This window comes from Anarhichas minor, unplaced genomic scaffold (assembly GCF_050575085.1).
Source record: "Anarhichas minor isolate MPS153535 unplaced genomic scaffold, ASM5057508v1 ptg000025l, whole genome shotgun sequence".
NCBI lineage: Eukaryota > Metazoa > Chordata > Actinopteri > Perciformes > Anarhichadidae > Anarhichas > Anarhichas minor.
The window spans coordinates 9,516,043-9,525,157 of NW_027466471.1; the positions used below are offsets into that span (position 1 = coordinate 9,516,043).

Consider the following 9,115-nt stretch of genomic DNA (forward strand, 5'->3'; position numbering starts at 1 on the left):
CACTTTATTGCTTTTTGTAAATCATTGATTGGCTACATGTAGGAGACCAGCGAGACAGTTAGTTCGACACGCAGAGTGTTTTCGGTGTTTCAGGGTCAGACAACAGGGCATGAGGCAGCTTACAACCTTTTCTGCAGGTGGCTCAGTATGAGACGAGCTGCGTTCACTCTCTGCGCTCTCAACTCTCTTCAACTCACTGGGTTGTCAACAAGCTAAGAATTTGGTGCAATGCCGAAGACGGAATGTAGTTTAATAGAATAGCATAGTGTCAATATGCTGTTTAGCTTTGCACACATTTTTATGCACTTTTCTTTATTGAACACGTATGAGCTTTATAACCATGCGTCATATGTTGGCAGGTTTACAGGGTTTTACTTTTATCTCTCTGGCAGCAGCTGCAGCTCAGGCCTGGAGGGGCCCAGGAGCCACACAGGATCTAATTTGTTTGGGGAAACACGGGGAAACTTGTGTTTTCCTTTGTTCAGGCAGCCCAAAAGGTTCAATATTAGAACACAAATGGGAATAGTTAAAGCCTGCTGTCAGGTTTCATTTCGTCAGTTTTAGATGGTTGGGCTGAAGTTTTAAGGTGGCGGTTTGTGCATCAGCTCCTTGTTGACTTAAGTCTGTCCTGCATTACAAATCCAAATCTGGTCAGAAACACTGATTGACAGTTAATGCAACCAGCTAAGGCGGGCTACATTTTCAGAAAACCACATGTTCAGGGCTGCAGCTCTGGATGGTACCAACTCAACTCTTTTGCTCAAAGTGAGACACCTTGAGTAGAACTTTAGCAGATGGCAGATCATGATCTTGTAAAGTCATTGGGCACACCTTCATCCATCTGCTGACTATATCACGTTTTTTAATATCCTGATGACATGATGTCATGGGTGACACATTGAGCCAGAAATGAAAAGGCAGGTAATGAATAGAATCGTCCTTTTTGTTGGTGTGGTTCCTCTGTATTCAATAAAGGTAAAGGACTGTGACTCTCTCTCATTTTGAAAGAAAGTATAGATTGTACATGGGTTGCAGATGTCCTCTGTTCCACGTATAGTCTCAGTCTCAAAGGCTGATAAACGATTTGAACCTGATAATTCCAATTTAAGGCTCAGATTTCTGAAACAGATGAGTTTGTTTTCTGAGAAGTTTAGAGTTAATTATTGTCAATAACAACCCTGTGTTTCCAAATAGTCTACCTTTCAAGAATTTATAAGAATAGCAGTTGCTAATCGGCTGAGTGCTATACAGGAGGCAGGGCCACTTGAAGCCAGCTGGCCAGAAACTACATCACAACAGACGTTAAAACACACAAGTAAGCTCAACTGTCTACCCCCCCCCCCCCCCCCCCCCCCCCTCTCTCTCTCTCTTCTCTATCGCTCACACACACACACACACACACACACATAGCTTCACACAACTGATTACAATAAATATCCCAAACAGCAGTCCTCTATGCCCCCATCATCATCATCATCATCACTATCATCACCACCACACCCATCAGCTCCATCATTTTCTCTGCCATGATGAATCAAACTTCATCCCAACTTCTCTCCATGTGGGTCACATCAACACACATGCACGGATCACTAGTGGGTATGGCTTCTTTTTTTTCTCTCTACTGCATACCTCATATAGAAGGTATGGAGCAAACAGCATGCGCCCTCTCCAGTAAATCACAGCAGCATGGAAACTATAGAGGCACAATGCGCGTTCAAAACGACGTAATAAGTGATAATGAACGGGGTTGTTACAGCCTTATAGCGAGAGTAGTTCAATTCACGCATAGAATTTATTTACTGCGTCCACGTGACATTTGCAATAATCAAAGAGGGCAATACATGAGATGGATAAGGCTTTCGTCTACCTGAATGCTGCAGGAGATTTCGGTGTCGTCCAGTAACCGGATCGTGCAGAGGACCTCCTGGTCCAAAGAGCGGATGCTTGGGCTGCGAAACCGGAGCATTTTCATCCTTCTGTCGGTTCTGTTTCAGCTCCTCATGTCAGCGGATCCACGGGCAGACCAGATACGCACATACGTAGGCAAACATACATAAACGGAGGGCTCAGGCATACGCACGAATTGCATACATGTATGCGCCTCTCAGTCGGGTCTTGTCACCCCTTGTGACGCCCTTGTGAATTAATGGGTGGATGGAAAGAGGGATGGATAAATAAGAGAATGGATGGATGCAACAGAGCAAGAGGGAGGAGAGCTTGCACCCGTCTCCTGCCTGCCCACTGGTGGATCTCTCTCTCTCTCTCTCTCTCTCTCTCTCTCTCTCTCTCTCTCTCTCTCTCTCTCTCTCTCTCTCTCTCTCTCTCTCTCTCTCTGTGTCTCCAACTCTCTCCCTTCCTGTCTACTGCGGTCAGGTTAGCAGACACTCGGATCTCCGTGGTCAACCCAGCAGACACTTAAATTTGAGTGCGCCTATATGCTAAAATTGACGGTAAACGCATTCAAACGGCACAGATCGGGAGCGAGCAAAGGATTTTGCAAAGTTAGCGGAAAGATTAACGGGAGACAACATCCGGTTTTACTATTAGATTAATAGTAGACCACGTCAGATTGTCACGTAAGGACAGTCAGTACATTCTGATGTAGCATTTCAAAATTAAAGCTCTTCAAAATCTCATGCATGAGCTAACTTCCTTATAATTTCAGATTAGATTTAAAAGGAAATGGTCTATAGTTACAAGCTAATTTCTATTCAGAATAATAGCAGACATCAGAGTGTAGCACAGAGAATAATAGGACATTCTGATGTAGCATTTAAAAATTAAAGCCTATTGAAATCTCATTCATAAAACAACTTCCTTCTAATGTCAGATTAGATTTGAAAAGAAATGGTCCATCGTTACAAATTAATTTAACCACACGTTAATAGCAGACCACCTCAAGGTGTCACTCAGAGAGAACCAGGATATTCTGATGTAGCATTAACAAAATAAAGCCCTTCAAAATCTCATTAATGAGCTAACTTCAAATCACATTCATGAGACAATTTGTCTAATTTCAGATTAGATTTTAGAAGAAATGGTGAATAGTTACAAAATAATTTCACCACAGGTTAATTATCTTTCCCAGCAACCCTCAAATCAAAGAATAAAGACACTTCATCCAAAATGTAGTTGTATTTTCCCTTTAACCCATGAGACGCAGGTAATATGTTTTATACTTAATGTAAATAAAATAAATGTAATCTTATTTCCACATAATGACATTTGTATGTACGCTTAGTTGACATCTTATTATGGAAACCAGATGTTGTCTCACGTAAATCTTTCCCGTTTAGCTGACATCTTATTTTGAAAGCCGGATGTTTTCTCACGTTAATCCCTCCGCTAATTTTGCAAAATCCTTCGCTCGCTCCCGATCTGTTCCGTTTGAATGCGTTTACCGTGAATTTCAGCATATAGGTGCACTACAATTCAAGTGTTTGCTGAGTTGACCACGGAGACCTGAGTGTCTGCTGAGGTCACTGCGATGTCCGTCTCTTCCCACACATTATAATTATGATCCCACCTGTGTGGTGTCAGATTGGCATCTGGTGAATGTAAATCACCCGCCCTGTGGATTATTTATTTATTCACTCGCGGATTTTATGAACTATGGACACAAAAATGTTGTTTATTACATGGTCTACAAATTAAAAATTTCATATACACAAATATTAATAATTAAAAATAATTTTCGGTATTCACAAATGCGTGTTCCAATCTAATACCAAAGCGATTTGAACACTTGTAAAACAGTTATGCAAATGCACAAATTAAACTTCACCGATCTGATAAATCCCCTTCGAAAAGCTTACACATGTCTAAAATATTTGTGACATTTAAATGTATGGATTTCTAGATCGTTTAACGTGTGCGCACGGATCGCCTGATACGGATCAGGTTACATTTGCGTAAAGTTTAAAGACTATTTTCACGGTGTGTGGCTCCACGCATATTCTTTTAAGGGTAATTAAAACAAGTGAGGCTATTGGTGAAATCATTCTAAAATGTACACATTCCTAGGCTAGGAGCATATAAAAGGTAAATTACTTTTTGATTTTGAGAAAAAATATTGAAGGTGTTTAAAAAAATGCACACAGCTGCAGTCAAACCTCATTTTAACTGTGAGGTTATATTTTATTTTCAGCAATGATGAAGTCAACTGTAACCGTAGACTGCATGGCTGCAACGTATACTGAACGGGACGCTGTCTCTTTAAAAGTGCAAACGTAGCCGGCGTGCCTGCTGCGTCCTCACGTGCTTTGACAAAGCAACGAGCCGCTGTCAGGAAGTAGTATATATTACTCACCTGCTCCTCCTGACGTAGACCTTAAGATTAGTTTTGCACCGGTAACGTGCAGTATGTAAGTTGTTATTGTTTTAATACTAATGAAATGTGCTCAGTGGTAGGCCACACCCGTGCAGGGGTTTCGTATTAATTAAAGGCTGTTACTACCTGACGTTACGGAAGCCCCGCCAGTTCATTATAACGGTAGGTTACATCACAGGTGCGCTTATATTATTGCTACATGTTTCTATGGTGGAGATGTTCGCATGTGTAGATTTGTCGACCATGCCGAGTTGCAAGTTCATGCAAACAGTTATAAAGGGATTGTTCTGCCTTCAGGGGTGTGAAGACCCACATACAGGATGATCTACATCATTATGGGAGTCTCGGGCTGCGGAAAGTATGTATAGCCTTCTGTCTGTTGATCTATGTAGGGAAGCCTTACAAGCCTCCATAAGAAGCCCATTGACTAAAGAGCATATTTGAGTTTATTGAGTCACATGGGAAAAAAAGATGTGTAAATGCTTTGGGTGAAATAGTTTCCTAAAGCCCAGGGTGATGGCCTCAAATTACTTGTTTTATCCGCCAAATATCCAAAAAACTAAGATATTCAAGTTAGTATAACATTGTAGAATATCAATATAATTGCTGATTCATTTTCACTCACCGATTAATCAGTTCACCCGCAAATGATTTAAGCTCTTAACTACAGCAAATCTGTGTCAGTAAAGTGTTGGCTTTAAGCAGTAGATCAGGTGTTATTGCGCTGTGTCAAATCTGTCTGTTATTTCTCCCCCCTCTTCTTATACAGAAGCGCCTTCGGTGTCTTCCTGTCAGAAAAGGTAAATTGACCCATGCATAAACACACCTCCATAATGTATCTGCACACAGTATGACTTAACACTGCATATATGTGTTTGTATGCACCCATCAGCTGGGCTGGCCCCTGCATGAAGGGGATCACTTCCACCCACAGGGGAACATTGAGAAGATGGCTCGTGGTGAACCACTCACAGACCAGGTGTGTGTGTGTGTGTGTGTGTGTGTGTGTGAGTGTGTCTTGTCAGCTCTAATCGAATGTCAGTCATTTACAGTGTGAGCCATTTCTCTTCTGTCATTAGTAAATCATCGCAGCCACAGATAACTCACTCAACAAGTGGCCGGAGAAGGCTTCACTTTGTTCAATATTTATCTTTTTTTCCTGTCCATGCTGACTTTCAAAATAAAGGTAGACCTGCAAACAATTGACTGGCTGCCTGCCAATGTTGAATCTACAAGCTTACACAGGCAGAGCAACCCCCGCCAACATTTGGCAGCAGTTTGCTGGTAGCGGTGTTTGGTGGCTAATGATAACCTCCCACTTAGAAATCTGCTTTGATTGTCAGGTAGAAGTACCCCGGGACCTGCTCTGTCCAATGTTTTAAAAATACTCAACAGTTGGCAGTTTGAGAATGATTGTAAATGTGGGATTACTGTTAGGCTGCAGCAAAAAAATGTCTCTTTCATGCCAATATTAGAGTTGGCAGGTTGAGCTTGGCATCACCGACTGGGACATGAGAGGATTTGATTCCTCTCATTCGAGTTCAGCTCTTCATATTAAAAGGCACAGCAGTGTGAAATACTTGTTACTCCAGATCAGTTGTTACCAAGTTAGGATTGATTCTATTTCTGATTGCTGTGTAATCAAAGATGCGTTAGTGCTGCCACGTCTGTCTGATCTCGGTTTGATTCCCTGATTGGTTCTTTTAAAGACTTTTTGACTTAAGTCCATTACACAGAAAATGTTGGCGGTGAGTTCTGACTTTGAATAGTAAGATCCACTCCAAACACTTCTCCACAGCTTTTGCTGCATTTCTGTGTCGTCAGTATTTGTTTTTTCTAATTTATGTTTTTTATATCTGAATATTTTTTCAGAGGAGCAATGTCTTCACATAGTTTAAAATATGTTTGGTAATCTGTCCCGTGATGTTACTCTGGTGGACGATGCTGTGATAAACGGCAGAATTAGTGTTGATGTCCTCAAACCGTCAGTCAGCGCCTTCTCGTGCTTCCTTCGGTAGAGTAAATAATATGATTTATTTTCCGTCTTTAAAGCGGCTACAATCATTATTTTTGTGCTGACAACGTATCAAATGACGACGGTAAAGGGGTTGCTCGTAGTGATAAACCGACAGAGAATAAACAGCTGATTCTGCAGCTCCCCTCAGCTTTACGGTGCTTTAGCAAATGCTGGATGTGTAAACAAAAATCTTACAATTTAAAAAAACATCATCACAAAGATTAAAAACATTTCTTAACAAGTACAACTGCTGCTGACAATGATGAAATAAATACACAACATGCTGTTGATAACAAAATATAAAACAGTTATGTTGTTGTTGTTTTTCTTCAGGACAGATTGCCGTGGCTTCTCAAACTACATGAAGTCATTGAGAGGTAAAAGCAAACAGACCTTTCATACACGCAGACTATTTATCATGCACACGCACACTCACGTGAACATTTTGTACCGCAGACGCAACACACTTTTGAAATGACAGAAATGGAGAAGATGGTGTGTGTTTTTAGAGGGAGCTGAAGAGCCGAGCAGTGAGGTAAGGATATATGCAGGCGTGGAAAAAAAGATCAAAACTATCAAAGATGGTTTTGAAAATTGAAACGAGGGAGCGAGGAAAGGGAGCTTGGGAGAGTAAAAACAGATTAACTGAGCGAGAGTGTAGAGGAGAGCTGAGAAGTATGCCATCGCTCTCTTAAAACGACTGCGGCGACATCAAAGGATCTTTTCCAACTCTTCCACACTCAGTCAGCCTTTATCCTCTCGTCCCTGTATCCCTTCTTTACTCTCTTCACCTCCTTCTTCCCTGTAGCTGTTTGTGAACAGAGTTCTCCTTTTTCATGTCCACACAACACTACGGTGTTCAGTTCAGCAGTTATTACTAATTCTGCCCTCGCTAACTATTTGCACTTTGTGTCTTCCCATCCCAGAGGACGGTGTTCCCGCTCTGACGCTCTTGTGGCGTGCTCCGCTTTGAAACGCCTGTACAGACAGATTCTGCTCTATGGCTCCAAAGCCCTGGACTCCTCCTCCGGTCCAGACCACAATATCCTGCCTCCAACCCCTCCTGATGTCTTTTTTCTCTTCCTACACGGCGACTACGATCTTATTCAGCAGAGGATGGTGGCCCGGAGGGGACACTACATGAAAGCAGACCTGCTGCGTTCACAGTTTGACGTTTTAGAGCCTCCGTCGGATGAAGAGAACGTGTTGCCTTTGGCGATCAGCAGGAGCGTCACTGACATGGCCGTGGAGGTCCAGACGCACATCGTTCGCCTCAAGTCCTCAACATAAACCACAGTCCATATCTAGTTCACGTCTTAGAATAAAGCACCGTTTCAGTTGTGGTGCAAAGCCACAGAGAAGCTTGTGCAGTAGCGGGAGTTTTGATTTTATCTTCCGATTAGTGCTTCAGTAGAGAATCTTTATGATCCTCTGGTGAAAGTGCCATTCCACTATATTCTTGCTGCAGAGTGTTGCAAAGGTTTGAATTAGGACTATGTGTTATTTTGGTGCAAATGAGATATAAACGTCCAATAGTATGCTACACAGAAAAAGGCTAGAAGTTCACACAAGCAGTTAAATGTAGTCTGGATAATAACTCTTTTTGAACATATAAAGAGTCATTTTTTTACTTTTATTTTTGACGGCATGTTATGATGGACCAATGCCTTCAGCACATTTTGTCTTACAAAAGAACAAAGGCTTTTTAAAATGTTTTGCACAGAAAATGAACCTAACTATGAAAAAAAAATGTATTTTTCGTGGTCACTGTATTGTGCTGATTCAGTACGGGACGATGGAATTTAAATAAACTGATAATGGTTTTTGAATCCCATGTTTAATATTTAATTGTACCTATTAATTTAGACTAATCGCTTCAGCTCTATAGGGAACTCATTTACATTTCAGAAAAGAATGCTTTTCTTAATTCCTGAAAGTTCAGTTTAGAGTCTAGAGGACACAATTAACTTCTGGACAACAGAATCCAAGACCCGTGGAAACACACATGCAGTGTTTCTACAGCTATCTATAATGATTTAACACTTTCTTGACTAATTGTACTTCATTTAATACAATTTTATTGTTCCACATGACTCAAGATGATCCATCTGTTCCCCCCTTCAGCCTTACAGGTTTCTCTCGTCTGCTCAATAGATTTAAAAAAATCGAAGCGGCTTTGCTGAAGTTTCTGACACTTAAACATCAGCAAATGGATAAATTTAGTTGCAAATGACTGCAAATCCATGTTTTTGTATCATTTGATCAGTCAAAACAGCTCTCATGCGCTGACACCACCTGCCAAATGCACAAACGCATCTTAAAGTGCAATCTTCAGACTGAATACGATGCAGTAGAAGGATTAAAGGTTTAGTTTTAACTCTTAACTGCTACACACTTGTGTGAGGGAAGTCTAGCTCCTCTGACAATAGCTTGGTACCATACTAAAGGTCAGATCAGGTCACGGCTTCATGATTCCCATTTCATGATCTATGAGCCTCTTCAGAAGACTCACACACACCCATACGTGACCATGACCTCGACGCCCCAGCACACTCAAACACACACTCAGCACTGTCGAGCTGTTTTTGTGATGTGACTCATTTGCAAACCTCAACCCGAATATTTTAGGAGCTTCTAATCCAGAAAAAACCCTTTGGCTACTCTCATATCTCACACATCCAGACGAACGGGCACACACTGCAGCACACAGACACACACACACATCATTAGAGATTAAACCCCCCTTCAGTCTGGCAGCAACAGAG

General features: G+C 41.5%; 2 protein-coding genes across 2 annotated transcripts in view; one reads left to right on the top strand and one right to left on the bottom strand.

Annotated features, from left to right (window-relative positions):
* Positions 1-2,332, bottom strand: part of frmd3 (FERM domain containing 3) — a 50,491-nt gene extending 48,159 nt beyond the window's left edge. The window contains exon 1 of the mRNA XM_076099360.1: positions 1,871-2,332. Coding sequence (XP_075955475.1) covers positions 1,871-1,975 — 105 coding nt within the window. The 5' untranslated portion in view covers positions 1,976-2,332. The remainder of the gene's footprint in view (positions 1-1,870) is intronic.
* A 1,947-nt stretch (positions 2,333-4,279) lies between these two features.
* LOC142957611 (putative gluconokinase) lies at positions 4,280-8,179 on the top strand. Its single transcript, XM_076099539.1, has 6 exons — positions 4,280-4,495; positions 4,631-4,691; positions 5,103-5,133; positions 5,226-5,312; positions 6,684-6,727; positions 7,277-8,179. Exons 2-6 carry the CDS (start codon positions 4,654-4,656, stop codon positions 7,638-7,640), a joined length of 564 nt encoding a protein of 187 aa, XP_075955654.1. The 5' UTR covers positions 4,280-4,495; positions 4,631-4,653; the 3' UTR covers positions 7,641-8,179.
* Positions 8,180-9,115: the final 936 nt, after the last annotated feature.

What these genes read in the sequence shown, in the direction of transcription:
- LOC142957611 (XM_076099539.1), top strand. Translation starts at nt 4,654, where the DNA reads ATGATCTACATCATTATGGGAGTCTCGGGCTGCGGAAA. An exon ending in GTGTCTTCCTGTCAGAAAAG is followed by an intron (nt 5,134 to 5,225) that starts GTAAATTGACCC and finishes TGCACCCATCAG; the next exon opens with CTGGGCTGGCCCCTGCATGA. An exon ending in GTGAACCACTCACAGACCAG is followed by an intron (nt 5,313 to 6,683) that starts GTGTGTGTGTGT and finishes GTTTTTCTTCAG; the next exon opens with GACAGATTGCCGTGGCTTCT.